The 19,489-nt window shown below is 42.8% G+C and overlaps 2 protein-coding genes across 4 annotated transcripts; one reads left to right on the top strand and one right to left on the bottom strand.

Annotated features, from left to right (window-relative positions):
• The first annotated feature begins 163 nt into the window (after positions 1–163).
• On the top strand, positions 164–8,209 carry polg (polymerase (DNA directed), gamma). Of its 2 annotated transcripts, none has more exons than XM_068313483.1 (23): positions 164–227; positions 676–1,273; positions 1,495–1,690; positions 1,860–2,027; positions 2,171–2,317; positions 2,453–2,532; positions 2,611–2,793; positions 2,992–3,134; positions 3,236–3,359; positions 3,432–3,656; positions 3,769–3,883; positions 4,054–4,137; positions 4,279–4,392; positions 4,483–4,643; positions 4,715–4,768; positions 4,867–4,984; positions 5,118–5,253; positions 5,519–5,765; positions 6,010–6,132; positions 6,246–6,414; positions 6,948–7,156; positions 7,248–7,408; positions 8,069–8,209. In XM_068313483.1, the coding sequence occupies exons 2-23, from the start codon at positions 702–704 to the stop codon at positions 8,131–8,133; spliced, it is 3,594 nt and encodes a 1,197-aa protein (XP_068169584.1). In that variant the 5' UTR covers positions 164–227; positions 676–701; the 3' UTR covers positions 8,134–8,209. The 2 variants fall into 2 exon arrangements, with proteins under 2 accessions (XP_068169584.1, XP_068169583.1); XM_068313482.1 differs by having other exon boundaries at positions 221–311.
• fanci (FA complementation group I) lies at positions 8,173–19,013 on the bottom strand. Of its 2 annotated transcripts, none has more exons than XM_068313480.1 (37): positions 18,817–19,013; positions 18,625–18,697; positions 18,388–18,518; positions 16,768–16,921; positions 16,579–16,636; positions 16,373–16,414; positions 16,109–16,232; positions 15,934–16,019; positions 15,713–15,845; positions 15,529–15,606; positions 15,299–15,435; positions 14,658–14,838; positions 14,466–14,553; positions 14,123–14,253; positions 13,970–14,040; positions 13,730–13,844; positions 13,486–13,608; positions 13,202–13,270; positions 13,008–13,109; positions 12,741–12,926; positions 12,537–12,658; positions 12,275–12,436; positions 11,871–12,050; positions 11,614–11,780; positions 11,460–11,527; positions 10,498–10,614; positions 10,373–10,424; positions 10,175–10,302; positions 9,790–9,855; positions 9,603–9,699; positions 9,308–9,492; positions 9,174–9,230; positions 9,043–9,102; positions 8,862–8,936; positions 8,652–8,747; positions 8,482–8,583; positions 8,173–8,311 (listed from the first exon to the last, which is right to left on the bottom strand). In XM_068313480.1, exons 1-37 carry the CDS (start codon positions 18,907–18,909, stop codon positions 8,249–8,251), a joined length of 3,972 nt encoding a protein of 1,323 aa, XP_068169581.1. In that variant the 5' UTR covers positions 18,910–19,013; the 3' UTR covers positions 8,173–8,248. The 2 variants fall into 2 exon arrangements, with proteins under 2 accessions (XP_068169581.1, XP_068169582.1); XM_068313481.1 differs by having other exon boundaries at positions 15,713–15,842.
• Between the last annotated feature and the right edge of the window lie 476 nt (positions 19,014–19,489).

Here is a 19,489-nt window from a genome sequence, read left to right as displayed (position 1 = left end):
TAACATAACCCGTGTTTTATGGTTGTAGTTATTTTGGCAATATCATATTACAACTTGCTCCTCCAAATGTGTGTCAAGCATTTCTGTGCTTGTATAGAATTTAAACAAAAACTGTACTGTCCTCCGGACCGCTAGGGGCGATACCGCTTCCTCTACTGTGCGTTGTCTTACAGCCTCGTTTACGTTGGAGCGATTTCTTGAAATACTGTACTGCTTGTCATTAATACGTGAGTATGCGGCTGGTGCTGTCGTGGGGTTGAACAGGAATTATTTTTTGTTCGTCCGCTGATTTAGCGACAGATTACATGAAGGTGAGCATGTGTTCAACGAGACGGTGAACTGTGTGTTAGTGGCCTATTAATTTATCATTAACTAACATTTGATAAGTAGTATTTGTCTGTAAATGCTACTTGCATGGGTCAGTAGGCTAAGCTAAGGTACTTTAGTGCTAGATATTAGAAGTAAGAGTGGACTTTGACTGTTTTGACTCAGTTCTTCTTACACAATAATCTTAGTTGATCTGGTTTTAGTTTAGGAACACTGACTATTATCCATATTGGTATTTGATATATCCATATCAAACATCACAACACGTAACAAAGCCACTGGTCTGTATCTGATTTTGTTGCTAAATTTGGTTGTATTTTATTGTTTGTGTTATTGTTTGTCTCCCAGTTTGTGTGTGAGGTTCTCCTGAAGTGATGCTGCATGTGCTGGGCTGCACTCTGCAAAGGATTCTCCCATCTCCACATTGGACATGGCTACGCTTACTCTACTCCACCAAACCACAGAGCCTTCAAGGGGACGACTCTGCAGAGACCCGTCTGAACCCCCTTAATATTCAGATGCTGTCAAAGAACCTCCACAAGCAAATATTCCGGGGACTCGAACCAAAGTTTAATGAGGAGGATGTGGAGCGCAGCATTAAGCACCTGCAGAAACATCGACTGTGGGGGAAAGAAACGTCACTGCTGCCTGATGTAGAACTGAAGCTTCCACAAATGTACGGCGAGAATATTGATGAACACTTTCGTATTTTGGCCCAGAAGCAGAGTCTGCCCTACCTCGAAGCTGCCAACAAGCTGCAGCTTGCTGAGCTCCCGTCCATGCCTCAGGAATGGAGGTGGGAAGTCGGCTGGACTCGCTATGGAGACGATGGGCAGAGTCAGAAGGTTGATTTCCCGGAGGAGACGGCGCTGGTGTTTGATGTGGAGGTGTGCATGGCGGAGGGACAGTGTCCCACGTTGGCTGTTGCTGTGTCTCCCACCAACTGGTGAGAAACGAGCACAAATACTGTAGATTGTACAGGGAATAAATGTAACAACAGTTATGGGTCGAGTTGTTGGTTTCTTAGACACAGGATGAGATTCTTGCTAATACTCTTGAAACTGTCAAAGACACATATGTTTTTATAGTAGAAAAAGACATGGATATGCACTAAAAAGGCAACAATCAGATTTTCATTGGTCTGATGTATTTTTTTTCACCTACTAGGTACTCCTGGTGCAGTCAGCGACTGATTGAAGAGCGCTACTCGTGGTCAAACAAGCTGACCTTACCTGATCTTATCCCCCTTGAGACACTGATCAGCTCTGCCCGTCCGCCAGGTGGTCAGTGGAAGGAGAGGCTTGTAGTGGGTCATAACGTCAGTTTTGATCGATCTTTCATCAAGGAGCAATACCTACTAAAGGTCAGTATTTACAGAGGGAGGCATTGCACCCTGCTTAATTTTTTTGTTCCCACTTTATGTCAGATGTTTTTATAATTCTTTTAGCATGTGCTCAGAAGTATAAACCTGCCTGTGTTTTGTGTTAAAGCCCTTGAATAGTGCAACAAGTATTATTTTTTCTTTTGTAAAGGGTTCCAAGGTACGCTTTATGGACACCATGAGCCTCCACATGGCTATCTCTGGGTTAACAGGCTTTCAGCGCACGTTGTGGATGGCCAGTAAGCTGGGTAAAAAGAAGGGTCTTCAGGTGGTCAAGGATCACATTCAGAAAGCTGGACAGAGAAGAGACGGCTCAATGGTAAGCCTGCTTAATTCAATTTATTTCAACTACAGCATCTAATGTTTTTCCTCCTCATTTTGTGTTTATTTAAATTATTCTTGATGTTTTAAATACCTTTTGTCCATACTCGAAACCCAGTTTTTATGATGTTCTTTACAAAGATTGGCTCTTGGGACTGGGTGAATATTAGCAGCATTAATAACCTGGCTGATGTCCATGCACTGTATGTGGGAGGGCCCCAACTCCAGAAGGACGCCAGAGAAACCTTTGTGAAGGGAAGCATGATGGACGTCCGGAATAACTTCCAGGTCAGAGATCTTTTACAAATCCATATCAGACTGTGTGAAATCAGGAGCTAAATATATTTATTTTCCAAGGTCTTCTAAATGAGCGATTTGCTGTGAAGTGTTAACAAATAATGTGGGCTTTGCTGACCCCTGCAGGAGTTGATGCAGTATTGTGCCACAGATGTGTTGGCCACTCATGAAGTTTTCACAGAACAGCTACCCCTCTTCATGGAGAGGTCAGTAAATCCCAGCATATAGTATGCATGTCTACGTTTTGATCACAACATAACAAGTTGACTTTGGTCTTTCACAAGGTGTCCTCACCCAGTGACGCTGGCAGGAATGCTGGAGATGGGCGTGAGCTACCTTCCTGTCAACCAGACCTGGGGGCATTACCTGGAAGATTCTCAGGACGTTTATGAAGAGCTCCAGAGAGAGATGAAGAAATCTCTGATGATTCTGGCAGATGATGCCTGCCAGCTGCTGGAGGGTGACAGGTGAAAAAGCATGTGTTTATCACCTACTTTCTGACTGCCTGCATCACCCTTCAAGCTTAACAGCTTTTCTCAAAAAACATTAAAGATAAGAGAAAATGTTATGGACTGTTTTATTATGTACTACAGTAGCCCAAGATTGAAAAGTAGTGCCGAGAACTGTTTTTACTGCAGTAAAGAAGTCTCTTTGCTTGTGTTAAGGTACAAAGATGATCCCTGGCTTTGGGATCTTGACTGGACTGTGCTGGAGTTCAAGCAGAAGAAAGAAGCAGCATCTAAAAAGAAAAGTTCTGTTAAAGTTGCTCAAACACAAGGTGCTACCCCTCTTCAAGACGGCACGGAAGGTACAAGTTCATCTGATTTAGTTGATGCATTGTAATAGCAATTGAAAAAAAGTGTGTTTAAGAATGGAAGATGAGATTAAGTCTACAAATTGTGTTGTCAGACCCAGGTCCCCCCTCCGAGGAAGAGATGGCAGGCCCTTGTCCCAGCACACTGACTGTGGAGAAGCTGAAGGAAACAGTGACAAGACTTCCTAAGAGAAGACAACATCTGCCTGGACATCCAACGTGAGAACACCTTCCAAATGCCACTTCCATCGACCACATCCTACATTTTAAATCAGACTCTGTGTTCTTCAGCTGGTATCGTAAGCTTTGTGAGAAGATGTCTGAAGAGGGGAGCTGGACACCTGGAGCCAGCCTCATCAGTCTGCAGATGAGGATGACTCCTAAGCTGATGGGTCTGACATGGGATGGCTTCCCCCTACATTTCTCAGAGAAACACGGGTGGGGTTACCTGGTGCCTGGACGCAAGGATAACTTAGAATCTCAGGAGGAAAATACAGGACCTGTGTGTCCTCACAGGTACATAATGTGCTGTTTTTGGACAGTAAGACACTGGACATTTATTATTTAGACTTAAACCTTCACTGCATGTGATGTGAATGCATTTATTATCATTTTATTTGCCCCACAGAGCTATTGAGAGTATTTATAAAGAGTATTGTGAGCAGAACAGCAAAGAACAGCCTGAGTATTTTGACAGCGATGTCTCAGATGACCTGTGGACAGACAGCACAGTGTGGGCAAAGGTACAGACTGTCAACTCAAAATTCACTCTGGTAATGTAGCTTCTGCATAAATATCCAGAAGTATGAGGACGCAAGGTTTGAAGTGACATGGTGTGGGCAATCAGTGACACTTTATATTGGATCACAGAAAATGTATCATGACAGCGTTGTGATTCTTAATTCATCATAAGGTGGAGGAATTGGATTCCCTGGAAAATCTGACTGAGATAAATAGAGCCAGAATGACAAAAAATGGAGAGAGGAGAAGCAACAAGGTGAGTGCAGTTGTCCTCTTTACCTACTCATGCTTTATGACTTTGTGTGATGAAAACTTCAGATCGAGATCCCACTGTCTTGAAATTAAAAACTAATTATTGTGATTGTTCTGTGATATAATTTGTGTTCTCTCTTCGCAGTCCAAAGATTTACATAACATCCCAAGGGAGAGTCAGTGTCATTATCACCATGGAAACGGCCCCTACAACGATGTAGATATTCCAGGGTGCTGGTTTTTCAAATTACCTCATAAGGTGAAATTTACCTGGAATGTCCATAACAACTAGAACTGTTATTGTCGCTATACTGCAGACACCATCATCTTAAATAAATGTGTGTTTCAGGATGGTAATCACAATAATGTCGGCAGTCCTTTTTCAAAAGACTTCCTGGCTAAGATGGAAGACGGTACTCTGACAGCAGGACGCGGTGGAACCAATGCTACACGAGCTCTGGAGATCAACAAAATGATGTCATTCTGGAGGAACGCCCATAAGCGCATTAGGTAGCGTTATGTGGCATCAAAACGTCACTGATGCCTTTCACAAAGATGGTGATTTTACTGTCGCTTCACAGCTCCCAGATGGTGCTGTGGCTTCGGAAAGGAGAGCTCCCTCGTATTGTCAGCAGGTGTGTCCGGTACATCAGTGGATGATCATTATTTGTTAATCAACCATCTACTGGATAGAAGTCATTATTGAATATGACAACATTTCTGTCTCACATAGACACAAAGACTTCGATGGGGAGGCCCAGTATGGGGCCATATTACCTCAGGTCATCACCGCTGGCACAGTGACGCGTCGGGCTGTGGAGCCAACGTGGCTGACTGCCAGTAACGCTCGGGTAAGCGTCAGAGCCGACAAGGAAATTTTCTAGTCACAAGTCCCAGATTCAGCCGCCACGTTGAATTCAATTGCTTTGGTCAACAGCCGGTAGGTCGGTCATGCTCATGTGCCCTGTTACGTTCTACCCACAGCGGGATCGAGTAGGCAGTGAGATGAAGGCCATGGTGCAGGTGCCTCCCGGGTATCATCTGGTAGGAGCAGATGTAGACTCTCAAGAGTTGTGGATCGCTGCGGTGCTAGGAGAGGCGCACTTTGCTGGCATGCATGGTGAGCTCTTAATATTCACTTTTCTTTTCACTAGCTATGTTAGACACAATCTGGTTACAAGCACCAGGCTCTTGTCCATGAGTGAAAGCATATTTCCTCACCACCAAATGAGCCATGTAGTCCCATTGCATTATAAAGAAGGCAGACGTCTCTATGGTAACTCACACAAAACAATAAGTTGGATACGAATGCTGGATTTTGCGGTACACTGTTTCTGTTTCCTCGTGAACAAACACCTGATGTTGACTTCACTCTGGTGTTTCAGGATGCACGGCCTTTGGCTGGATGACCCTTCAGGGAAAGAGGAGTCAGGGCACAGACCTGCACAGCCGCACCGCTGAAGCTGTGGGCATCAGCCGAGAACACGCAAAGGTGTTCAATTATGGCCGCATTTATGGTGCAGGGCAACCCTTTGCTGAGAGACTGCTGATGCAGTTCAACCACCGCCTCAGCCAGGCAGAAGCGTCTGCCAAGGCCAAGCAGATGTATGTTTTGACAAAGGGCACACGCAGGTCTGTTCAATGAGCAAATATACACCTCATTTGTGTTTTCACCATAATAAAGTAAAAAGGGATCAGACTTGCAACATTGGCACCGATGGTTAGGCAAGAGAGGAATTTCATGATGGTGAATAATTTTTTGATAATTTTGATAATTTGTGAATTAAATTTATGAAGCCTGAGAAAGGAGAAAAAAAAAAAGAAGTTTGGAAAAGAAGATTTCCTAGAAACTTCATTGAGATGTTATTTTTTTCAGATACCATCTAACAGAAGAGGGTGAGTGGCTGACCAATAAGCTGGGTATTGAGGTGGAGAGGGAGGAAGACGGGAGCATCACTCTGCAGGAGTTGCGAAGGATCACTAGACTGAGCTCACAGTGGTGAGGAAGCAGGATAAACACCACACACACACACACACACACACACACACACACTCACACTCTTACCCCAGCTTAATGACTGTTACCCTCTCTATGCGTCTGTTTACTCTCAGCTCTCGGCGGAAGAAGTGGGACATAGTGGACAAACGTCTGTGGGCTGGAGGAACTGAGTCGGATATGTTCAATAAACTGGAAAGCATCGCTCACTCGGCCCAGCCGGCAACTCCTATCCTCAGATGCAGGATTAGCCGAGCGCTGGAGCCCAAAGCAGTCAGGAATGAGGTGAGGCGGTGCTGAACGCTGCTAAAGAGCAATTCTTGACATGAATCAGATTCTGAATTGTGGATCAAGAAGTTGAGTAAATTTCGAGGAGAATCCGAGTAAACATGTTCATTGATCCCTTTTTGTCTTTCTTCAATACGAGACAGGGCTTGTTTTTTTTTAAAAATCATTTTGCCAATATAATGAATAATACTGTAACTGGCCAATTGAAACGAAAATACACAGGCATGAATAGCTAATGATTTTCTATCATGTTCAGTTAGATCCAAATCCCAATCATAATACAGATCTGCACTTTTTATATTTCATTAGTGTAATTCTAGAGATTCATGTTCATATATGGATTTAGCCAAGTACCCACTTTGTCATTAATGGTGGGATAAAACCTGATGATGTAATGAAGTCTTACCATAGAAATGCTCTTTGTTCTTAATCAAATTGTGACTCACGTAACTCAGCAGCCTTGAATGGATCAGGTTGATTGTTGCTGGTAATGAAGGGTCTGGTGCTAAAACGTTGTCACGTGTTCCCAGTTTATAACCAGCAGAGTGAACTGGGTGGTCCAGAGTTCTGCAGTGGACTACCTACATCTGATGCTGGTGGCCATGAAGTGGCTGTGTGAGGAGTATGACATCGATGCCCGTTTCTCCATCAGCATCCACGATGAGGTGCGGTACCTCGTCTGCAGCGAAGATCGCCATCGAGCAGCGCTGGCGCTTCAGATCACAAATCTGTTGACGAGGTGAGCTCACAGCTTCTCTTTATCTCTCTAGAGAACAGGAAATTAATCTGACTGCTGTGACTGACTGACTTTGTGCTTCTCGCTCCTGCAGGAGTATGTTTGCTTATGTGTTAGGCATGCAGGACCTTCCCCAGTCAGTAGCTTTCTTCAGTTCAGTCGACATTGACCAATGTTTGAGGAAGGAGGTCACAATGGACTGTGTGACCCCTTCCAACCCAACGGGTCTGGAACGAAGATACGGCATACCGCCTGGTGAGTTCTGCACAGCTTCATTAGCCTGTATTTTGCTTTGTAGTGTGACGCATAAAATTAGACTTATAAAACCTTGCAAGAACCCCAATTGTATCTGACTCTCACTGAACCCACAAAAGATTTGGTCTCGGATGGTGTCAAACATGTAGCTCAATAACAAGCATTTTATGTATTTTTTTTTGTTTTCAAGAGGATAATGTCACTTTTAATCTCTGATATGCAAATGACAGGAACTTTTTTATGGTCAAATAGAAGAAAAACATGAAAATTATAAAGCAACTTTAAAAAAGACTTGATAACAAAACAGGAAGCCATATTTACTTTAAAAGGAAACATTTGACAGAACTTGTCAATATTTATTTTTGCAATATTTACGAATATTGGAAAACAGATTCACTTCATCTGTAGCCAATGACTACGAAAGTAGGAACTACAGTAGGTCTGTAGTTATAATAGAGTTTTTAAAATAACAGCAGCTTCTTTATAATAAAGTAATTCTGATTAAGTCCAGTTAGTCCTGGGCAAACCTTCAACAATGTGAAGCTGACAGTTTGACGTGTTAAGGAACATGTTCCGTGCACAAAAACACATTTCTTTTGAATAAAGTGAACGACAGGAACGCAATCACATTACAACACTATGTGTGCAAACTTTCCACAGGTGAAGCCATGGATATCTACGACATCATCAACGCCACCAAAGGCTGTCTGGACAAAGGGAGTTAGCACAGCTATTCAGAACAGCAATTCAGAAGCAAAACTAGCGGGAGGCCGATCAACGACGCGTCAGGCCGAAGAGCAGTGTGGAATTTGGAGGTGCGACCATCTAAGGAGTCTGTAGTCAATGTTTTCTCTTCTTCTGTTTGGGTTCCTGTGTCTCCTCTGCATCCTGTGACTCTGTAGTCTGTAAGACATGGAGGGGAAAATCTGGAATGTTGCCCAAAAGAAGCCCACTGGGATGGAACCTGCCTAAAATGCAGTGATGACACTTTTCATCAACTCAACAAGGAGGAAACTGTTGTTGACGTGTCACTAAAACACACGGAGAACAAGCTCCATCGTGTGATTCGTTACCTCCTGACTGCCATCCTGCTCCTGCAGCGCTGCATCCAGTGTAGCAGCGTTGATGCGGAAATCTCTTGAGGTGCTCAGCTTCATGTACTGCATCAGATTCACCTGGACAAACACAAACTTTGTCAGCGTTCTAACAGACACCACTGACGGCCACCCCGGTCCTCACTTACCTTAGATTTTTTTGAGAGTGCGATGAGGTATTTCTCGTACTGCTCGATGCTGAAGATCAAGTTTGGAATGTCCTTTGTCTCGCGCAGAAGTTTTGCCTACCGAGACAAAAAAGTTGGGACTACATGAACAGTTTTGTTTAAAGGTCCAGTGATTTTCTTTGTTCATTGTTCATTTGTACTATTACATGATTAAAGGATATATATTCTTACAGAGGCAGCAGTGTTGACGTCATTTCTTTTCTTTTTCTTCTTGTCATCTGCACCTCCACCACTGGATTCTCCACTCTAGTAGATAAATCACACTTGTTACCCCCCCTCTTGAGGCCAAGCACCAGTGAGCTCAAGCAGAAATGTTGATATTAGAGCCATTTAAAACTGGTCTGAGCTGTACCTGTGCGTATGTGATGAAGGTGTAGCACTGTGGGGTCAGGTGGGAGCCAGATAATTTAACCTACACAGAAATCACTAGATTAACACCAGATATGATGACTGGGAGACAGACGGACAGTAGATTGGACTCACCAGTTTCTCAAAGCGTGCAGGCAGGATGCCCCGCTGGCCTGCACACACCTGGATGTACTGAAACAACCAAAAGAAAAATGACCATGACACACAGTGGACTTCACAAACTCCATTCACTGTGACCGGATACGTACATATTTCACCAGGGTGGTGAGGATGTTGTACGTTCGGGTCAGCTCTCTCAGCAGTGTAACGGTACAGCTTCCGGGCAGCAGGGCCGTCTGGACTAGTTCATTTAATGCAGTCAGAAGCGTCCCCACCTGCAGCGCCACTGCTTTCTCTACTGGGTCGTGGTGGCCTGCAGTCTGGGTGGCCTCACCTACGGATTGGGCGACGACACGCCGGCTTGTATCATCGTCCTCCGATAGGGGAGCATCTCTTGCATTTTACTGCTCAACTCACACCTTTAACTGATTTGTTTTCTCTTACCAGAGGCTGTTATGTTAGATGCCAACTGGCTTTTCTTTGTGGAAATCAGCCAGTCGACTTCATCGAGCACTTTGTCCGCCTGCGACAGGACCAGGACCTGTGGTAGTGGGTTGAAATGATGTCGAAAATTGCACGCGCACAGAATGTTACAAGACACCACCAGTTAAAAAAAAAGACAACAACTCACTGCTGCTGTGGTTGCAGTCTTCATGTTGACGATGGCAAAATGAGACTGTTTTTCCACCTCCACATCCTGATCATACAGAAAAGTCCCAATAAAAGAAGCTGTTTTTGTCATAATTGAGTTAATCCTACAAAATGAAGTCTGAATCAGGAGTTGCTATCGGAAATCATTTCATATATTAATGTTGCATGGTCAGCATCTACTCATCCTTTAGATCAACATGAGGTAATGCTCACAAGTTCAATTTGAACCCCAGAGAAGCCAGCTGTCAGACTAACCTTGAGAAAAAGCCGCTACATTTAACATAACTGTGGGACTGGTATTCTTGCACTCATTTTTAGGTATGAGCCTAAACTGCTGTTGTTCTGAACACAAAGTGTATTTCTACCTGATCAATATCTCCCAGTTGGCTGTGAATGTCTTGGCAGAGTTCAAGCAACAGGTTCACAGGGCTCTTATGGAGGACCTGCAGGCTGAAGAGAAGCGACAGAAGGCCTTTGCAGAGCGATGGATCCTCTGAAGAGAAGAGAAACCTCAGATCAAATCAGACCTACAGAATATAGACACAAACACTCCACTCGCTCACCAAAGCTGTTCTCCTTGCAGATTTTCACTGTCCAAGTGATCATCTGAGCAAACTGTAGGAGTAGAGGAGTGTCAGTGCAACAAGTGAGTACGTTAACGTAGCAGAATATAACAGAGGATCACTACCTGCTGGGAGGAAGGCACCAGCTGGCGAGAGAGAACACTCAAGATGCTGACCAGCAGCTGAGCCTCCTTGTTGTTGAAGTCTTCCTCAGCTCCGCTCAGCTGTGCAAACAGCGCCCTCTGATGGCAAAAGAAGGACACATCGTAATAAATGACATTAAATGTGATTTTTACATCCTGTGAAACGGTGATATATTGTAATTGACAGTGTTTGTGTGTTCGTCCGTCCACCGAATATCTTCACAACCGTTTAAGATAGAAAGGTTAAAAAAAAAAAAAGGCACATTACACAGGCGGCAAAGGGGATGAAAATGAGATTATGAGAAAATTAGGTTAAGTTAGGTCAAATTTAAACTTTTGTACTCGTCGCGGTCATGTGATACCATACATGCAATCTATTGGCTGACGGCATCCGGAAGTGCACTACGTTCTGTGAGTCTCCGACTTCCGTGAGACACAAAAGTGCTTCAAACAGTCGATAAAAGTGTAGGAAAAGGTAATACAGATAGAAGGTGGTTTAATATCAGTATGGGGAGGGTTCATAAACGTTTAAATTACCGTAAATAATAAGATAAATAGTTTGTCGCTCTATTGCAGAATTTGTTAATTGCGTGTGGTTCCTAGAACGCATTAACAGCGACGGCGCACTGTATACCTTTTTAGGTACACATCTCTGAAACCTGATGAGATGTAATCACAAAACAAAAAGCAACATTTTTAGGAAGCCATAGGCACAAAAATATGTAGGTCAGGGTAAAATGTTGAATTCAGAGGTGTCGCAGGATGTTGTAGTCTCTGACTGCCTTGTTTTCTTTGGGGATGCCTTGTCAGGTATAACCAGACCAACACGTGCTGTATTATATACTACATGTGACTAAAGCAAGTGAAGAATTTCTCTGATTATCACAGACGTCACATTAAAGGTGAAGGTAGAGCATAAACAAAAACATTTTGTGTAGCTGCACCTGAAACTGTCGGATGTAAAAAAAGTTCATCTCTGCATCGTCATCTGGTTCATTGCCCTCTGAGGTGTCTGCAATACACACAAGAAGTGATGAATTGCTAGAGGTGAGAAACCCAAGATCCATTGTTTGCACAGTTCGGATGTGTGTGTCTGACCCATGGTGGAGAGAAGTTGGGTCATCCTGTCTGGATAGTTCTGCTGGCAGGTTGTGAATATCCTGAGCAGACCCTCCAGACACAGGAAGGACAGGCTGGCGCGTTTCTCCTTCTTTCCTGGATCCTCCACGACGCTGGGGACGTTGGTATATCTCCACATCAGGACACTGGGGTGACAGTTATATAAAGAGCATCTCTCATTGGTCAGAAAACAGAACCATGGATGCATGGTATGATCTTGGCGGAGGTAGTCAGACCTTGTCACGTCACAGAGGAAGCGGAAGGTTTTATCCGTGTTCTGTCCATCCGGTCCGTCGGTGTGTCTGGTGTCCTCCAGCTGTTGGATCTTCTGTACTGCCACGTTTACCACATATCGCACAAATTCTCCATTTCTGCGAAGCACTGAGAGAGCCTCCTCCCTGCTCTGAGAGTTATCTCTGGAAAAAAAGAAAGACATTCTGTTGTAGAAATTTAAATGATTTTATATTGTCAGTTTTACTCTTGAATCTCAGTACAATCTGTAATTTTTGATAAATGTACTAAAAAATCTGACTTGTACAACTTTACAAATTGAATCTAAGGATATGTGATGCTTTATACTTGATAAATCAGGTATGCACAAAAGTAATCCAAGTAAAAGCTAACATCAAGAAGGAGTTACCTGAAGAGCGCTGTGAGGAGACTCGATACGAAGCCCATGGACAACAAACTGCGGGGAGTTTTGTGTGAGGGAACTCGAACTTTCCCGGATTTCTCCTTCAGGATTTCAGACAGCTTGTGGTAACGGTTGAACAGCTCCATGAGATCCTCGAAGCGGCTTTTACTGCCACACACAGAGACAAGTACATTAAAAAAATCACCATTTTAACAACATGTTAACTCAACATCCTGATGATTAAAAAAAAAAAGATGTTGTTTGTTACCTGTAGTTCGCTTTTACAAAGCTGTACTCCATGAGGACTTCATACACCCCCATCACCAGCACAGCGTAGATATTATTCTTCATGCCGACACTGGATCCCATAGAGAACTCAGCAGACTTGTCCTAATCAACATGCACTCAGCACAACATTGGAAGTCACACACACAATATATTTTCACAGTAAGATCCTGTCTTGAATTCCTACCAGTTCAAACTCCTCCAGTTCGCTCTTGATCATGCGTCTTATCATGCTCTCTAGAATTGTATGAAGTTCAGACTGGTATCCCTCCTCCTCCTCTTCCTCCTCGCTGCCGTCACCATTGAGATTCGCTGATTGTTGCATATTCTGCAGCCACAGCAGGCAATGCACCGTACAGCTAACCAAATGGGCCTGAGAGGGAACAAACACTATTAAGAGTGGGTCATTAACAAACAAACAGTCAAAATAATGCAGCAGTGCAGCGAAGAGTACCAGTGGCTCTTCAAGGTACACTTGGTCTCCTTTAGCTGTGATGCACGGTTCTAATTTCACTGGGGGCAGGAGGTCTTGTTCAGGCTCATAGTACCGTTTCATCTGAAGATACAAAAGCAAAGCTGGTTGTCCATGTTCTACATGACTTGACAAACAGGCCATTACAGTAACACAATGTGCAGAAAAACACATACTTGGGAAAACAGAGTCTGCATGATGGAGCTGGCAAGTTGGGAGTTTCGGCGGAGAACATCGTAAAAGCCCTTTGATTAAAATATAAAGAGAACGAAATACTGTCTCACTTCCTGAATATTAATCATACCAAAAGTTTTATGACTTTCTTTAAAATTAATCTGAAATTTAAATCTAAAATTGGAGTGAAAGAGGTTGTTCCTTAAGTAAAACCACGGTTTGCGTTTGTAATTGTAAGTGGACAAACTAAATCTACTTAACAGGGCAGGTAAGAGAGACCTCTGACCTCATAGAGCATGAGGCGCACATCAGCCTGCTGGCTGAGGCAACGCCGCAGACCGCTGAGGATCTCCAGGCAGAACGCTTCATTGGCAGCAGAGTTGTAACGAGAATGGATGTCCACTTGGATCTACTCACGGGTTCAGGCAGACAGTTAACGTAATGTTTAAAATGTCATTATTTCCACAGAACTGGATTTTTTCCCAAAATCCACGTGCCTGGATTGCTTACAGAATAAACGGATGTTTTACCTGGCTGGAGGAGATGGTCTGGGTACACTGGCTCGAAGCCAGGCTGCCCAAGACTTTAAAATTCTTCAGCAGCAGTAAGAAGCCGGTTACTGCAGACTTCCTGCCGTCCAGATGGCTATTGGAGTCATACAGATGAGATGTAAACTTTATTACTAGCAAAGTGTAAAGTGTGATAACCTGAGCATTATTTATTACCCATACAGATTAATGTCATCTAATTGAGAAAAAAGAAATACACACCTGGAAAACATAGCCTTACGAAGAACAAGAATCAAAGCGTCTTTCAAGGACATGCTGACTTTAAGTAGAGGCTGGAGAATAAAAAGTACTATTAAACAGCAGAAGCATCTACATTGTGTACGTGTGTGCGTGCGTGCGTGCGTGTTTTGGTACCTGTATAGCTTTTAGGAACCCCTGAACAGTGGACAAAGGCAGGAATGACAAGAGGTCAAAAGTCTCTGTCAGCTTGGAGGATGACCCCAGGAGGATCATGGGAGCCGAGACCACGATGTCAGAGAACAGCTCTGATGACAGAAGGAAATACAAGTAAAAAATTAGCACTACCTCATTATGCAATTTCCAACCATCCATGTCTGTTTGCTCATAACGTAAGTAGGAACTGAGCTACTATGTCCTCACATGATGCATCACCAGTGACAAAGAAACCAATGAGCTGGTGGGAGCGTTCTGCACCATCTAATGGAACTGACAGACGCACTTAAAGGTTGTGTGTTACCTAAGTAATGACTGACAGGTGAGGCTGTCTTTGTGACCAATCGATTCAGCACCTGCTCCAGGATCTCGCCTCTGATAGACTCATGCAGCTGTCCAAAAAGAAACACAAACTGCCCAGTGAGAATAACACAGTAAAGGGAATAACAGCCATTATCAGATATTTACGCTGTGGTAATTCAATCAAATAAAATACCTTAAAACTCTGCAAGAGCACCTGTCCTCCAAGCTTACATGCCTGCTGAGCAGGAGTCCGAGCTGTGGCAGCAGACACCTCTGTGGCCTTGCCAAAAGGTCCAGGTTTAGGTCCGAACGTATCCATGAGGAAGAAGCCTAGCTGCACCAGTCCCTGGGTCACATGATCCCAACCAAATACGCTACATAGGAGGAAGGAGAGAATTAGTTTGACAAAAAAACTCCAAATAGTGTTCACGACAAGAGTAAGATGGGATTTTTTTCCAACTTTGTATTATGTACAAAACAAATTTTTTATTTATCTTGGCCGAACACTCGGTTGTCATGGCAACACAGGGTTGCAATGACATTGAGCAATGACTAAAATTAAACTTTATTGTTATAAACTTTTCAGTAGTTACAGTGACTGTGATCTGATGAAATATTGTAATGATTTATTGTTATTGTTATTGTTATTGTTATCTTGACAATTAATTTACATCTATTTTAAACAATTGGAAAAAAACCCCCACAAACAAACATAATTTTTAAAATAATCTTGTGTGAACCTTAGGCAGTCTAACTGGTGTTTTTAAGCGTTTTTATGATGCTGTATACAAAATTGAGCCAAAAGTCAAACTATAACTCTACTTAGATCCTGACCTGTTCTTGACCGTGTCCACTATCATCAGCGCCACACTGCAGTGTCCAGGCAGGAGGTCCTGCAGGAGCTTTGATCCCTGCTGCAGCTGTCCATCCTTGAAGCTCTTAATGATTGCAACCTTCAAAAGGTCAAACACCTGTCCAAACCAATGAGAGGAAAGGATAATAATAGAGCAGAAACAATAAATGATTGTCAAATGAGAAAAAAGAGAATAGCGTAGATGTCTCACCGGCTCCTCGTAACGCTGGATGCGTGCCACTGAGAGCAGCAGGGCAATGCTGAAAGGGCACAGGTCCCAATAAGATGCCTGCAAGAATGCAGTTTAAGATATGACTTACGTTATGTTATGTTTTGTTATGAGATTTCAAGAGGAATTAATCAAAAAATAACTGAAAGCAGAAGAGTAATGTGACCTTAAAGCATTTAAGGAATTCTCTGCCAAGTTCGTGGTCAAGTCGTATAGCAAACACTATGTGGAGGATTGCTGTGCCCTCTACATGCCTCAGCTGGTCTTGTGGAATGGACTGAACCTCCAGATCCAGACTTCTTAGGAAAGAAAAAAATAAACATTAGGTGAGTAAAAAAAAAGGATTTAGGGTGAAAACAGTTTTTGAGTAAAGTGGAAGCAACTCACTCTCCATGTTTCTGCTCCTCTTCCTGATGAGTGTCTTGCTCTTTGAAAAAGCTGATGATTCCATCCAGGGCCTGTTTCTTACATCCCTATCAGACACAGTGCAGGGTACACATTTATCTAATCAGACAAAAGACGACAACCAGACATGCGAATTAAAATTATGACACATACACACCTTTGTGGATAATAGCAGAAGCTGATAAACCAGTGGTGGGATTTCCTGTAGATTTAGCTTGGTGAACATCATCAATATTTTCTCCACTAAAAACCGCAGCTCCTCCACTGACAATGGTACATCCCTACATTAAAACATCACCGCAGCAGAAAGAACAGCAGATAAACCACCAAGATATTGTTATGAAAACCAACAGAGGAAGGTAGAAGACTAGATGTTGAAGTGAACTGTTTGAAATGATGGCCAAATAGACAAAGGTGTCACCTGAACATGGTTGCCAGGTGGATAACACATTGTGGGTCCCATCTGCATGGAAAAAATATGCAATTAAGTCCTATTAAAATTTTTAATGATCCATTTTTTTGGCCTAAATATTTCATCTCAAGGAGGAGACTGGGAACATCGTTGTTACATCTGATTGTGTAAAATGGTCAGGATCCCTCACATAACTCCATGAAACACATCCTTACCTGCTTGAACAGAGGCTGTTGATCATCTGTTTCTTGTATTCCTCTCCACTGAGTTCACCTACAGGTATGATAGAAATTAAAAAGCAACCACTACAGAGAAATTAAACATCTTGTAAAACCTGCACCTTGCAGATGCCAAAACACAGTAATACAGTACTAATATAAGGGAATATAAAGGCCAGCCCTTACCTTTACCATAGGACAAGGCCTCACAGGCTGAAAGGGCAGTGAGCACAGTCGGAAATAGCTCCATGGATTTCCCATTGCCCATTTTGCCAACCTTGATGGCCTCAACAAATAGTGAAGCCAGTTGTGCAAGGGAAGGTCCAGACAGCGTGTGAGTCTGTGTATAACAATTAAGGTATAAAATGGTGTTTAGACATACACTGCCCGGCCAAAAAAAAGTCACTGTTTGGGTTTCAATATGTAAATTGCAGTGTTATGATCAGGGGTTGCTTCGGTTGGTCAAGTCAATATTATTCAGCAAAAAAATTAAGTCAGCTGAGTATCTGAATGTACTGAATGACCAGGCAATCCCATAAATGGATTTTTTAGATAAAGTTCTGCTTCTTCTCTTTCTTCTTTTCTTCCGGATGGCATGATCATACTCCAGGAAAACAATGCCAAACTTTACCGGACTCTAATTGTGAAAGAGTGGTCCAGGGAGCTGAGGAATCATTTTGAAACATCAATTGGCCCCACAGTCCTGAGATTTACCCCATTCAAAGTCTATGGGATGTGCTGGAGAAGACCTTGCAGAGTGGTTTGACTCCTATCGTCAATACAAGAACTTGGCCAAATATTAATGCAATTCTGGACAGAAATAAATGCTGTGACGTTGTACGACGTTGTCGAACAATGCCGCGGCAAATGCGCACCGCAATCAAAGCTACGGGCAGTCCCACGAAATATATTAAAGTGTGTGACTTTTTTTTGGCCGGGCAGTGTACATCTCTGTTTGGCTAGACACATGAACAAATGGTAGTGGGCACAATATGTGAAGAAATGCCTAAGATTTAATGATAGCCCCACTGTCAGTCTAAACAGGACAGATCAACCTCTATAAAAACCACTTCATCATCATCATCATCATCATCATCGTGTTAAGGGGCCCCTCTTCTCACCAATGGAAATCTGTTGTTTTTGAGTAATCCTGCTCTCAAACCATCCAACAGCAGCCACACGAGTTTAGCTTTGGGACCAGAAGGTGGCTGGATCAAGACCTGTACAGACCACAGTATGGTGTGTGCACTGGTAGTTGGAGGAGCACCAGTTCACCTCCACGTATGTTACCACGTACGGGCCGCTATTCACTTGATCATTTCACTTATTCTCCTATTGTGTGTATTTAGGATTATATCTGTCTTAAACTATGCAAATGTAAAGAGAATTTCCCTATTTGGAACTGTTTAAATTATTATTAAACAGTTCTATAAAGCGTACAACAAAACCTCTTTCAGTTTTATTATATTGGGAACAAAATTGACAGCATGAGGACAGCACCTGTATGATGCTGTCCTCATTATGACATTGACAATGTGCTTTTTGTCAGGCAATCATTGCCTTTAACAGAAAAAACAGATCAAGACATTGTGTCAGGGAATGAGGAAAGAGTGAGGGCTTGGGAGTTGGAATTTGAACATGTAACCGCCTCAATGGATTGAGCCATTTGTTCTGCAAGGTGACCGAGCAAACCATCGCCCAACCACCAAAGTCCTTTTTCACGATGTCAGATCCCAAAAGTATTCAGCTCTGCAGAAATCAAGAGAGCTGTCATCACACACGTTAGTGTTTTGTCGTATTATTTACCTCCAGCATCAGTAATCCAATGATATCAGCCGCCACCTCCGTCTGGAGATCCCCTGACTCACACAGAGGGATGCAGTGTTGATAGAGGAGAAACCTGCGGCTAGACCCCTCAGTGGAAGTGGATGGGGAACCTGTACGGGATAGAACGCGTGTATTTAAACAAAACACCTGATTTAAGATGATAATCATCGTGTCTGGAGAAATGACAGCGTGTTATCAGAACTGAGCAGGACTTACCCTTTAGAATGCCCTTAATCATGGTCCCGACATTCTTACCCTTCAGAGCACCGTCGGTAATCACAGCCATTAGCTACAAACAGAACGGATGGTCAGAGTTTATTCATGATAGCATTATTTTCGGGCATTAAAAAAGAAATCTGACATTAAATTTGTGCAATACTAAGGGTTGCATTAGTAAAACGATGTCACCTCTTCATCTGTGAGGGAAGACAAGTACTTCTGAAGTTCGTCAGCACGGTCCTCGTCTGACAGTGTGACAATTTTGTCAATTTCATTCCTCATGATTAATAAAAACACAAGAATAAATGGCTGCTAAACGGAAAAAGCGGAGATTAACGAATCTTGTTCTTTTATGTCGTATTTCTTTTATGTTGTCGACGGTTTCATAATTTGACGGATTTCCCGCCGGAGCACACATCCGGTTTCGCTTTGAGGCTGCCAGGTTTGAATCACACTATCCACATCCCCCTTAATAGACAACGTCAGGAGTAGGATTTAAGGTTGAAATGATTCCATATTATAACACTTAATATATTTTCAATATATTTTAAGTTCATTGGCTGTGAAACTGTTGAGAAAGTTAATAGTACATAATGTTTTGGTTTATTATTCGGCGGATAAAATATCTTGTTTTCTTCACACTTGGCAACGTTATTCACGGGGGCGGGGTCATGTTGACTTTAGCTCAGCGTTGAAAACACAAACACGGGTACTAATTTTTTTTCGCTGGACTTCTGATTTTTTTTTTTTTAGCTCACTTACGTTTATGAACAAATATTACAATAATATTTTAATTCTGCATTTTAAAAAGTTATTTTTTCCGAGGTGGTAGAAAAGCTAGAGAGGTGGAGATTTGTCCTGG

This window comes from Antennarius striatus, chromosome 4 (genome assembly GCF_040054535.1).
Source record: "Antennarius striatus isolate MH-2024 chromosome 4, ASM4005453v1, whole genome shotgun sequence".
NCBI lineage: Eukaryota > Metazoa > Chordata > Actinopteri > Lophiiformes > Antennariidae > Antennarius > Antennarius striatus.
This window is presented reverse-complemented; position numbering and strand designations above follow the sequence as displayed.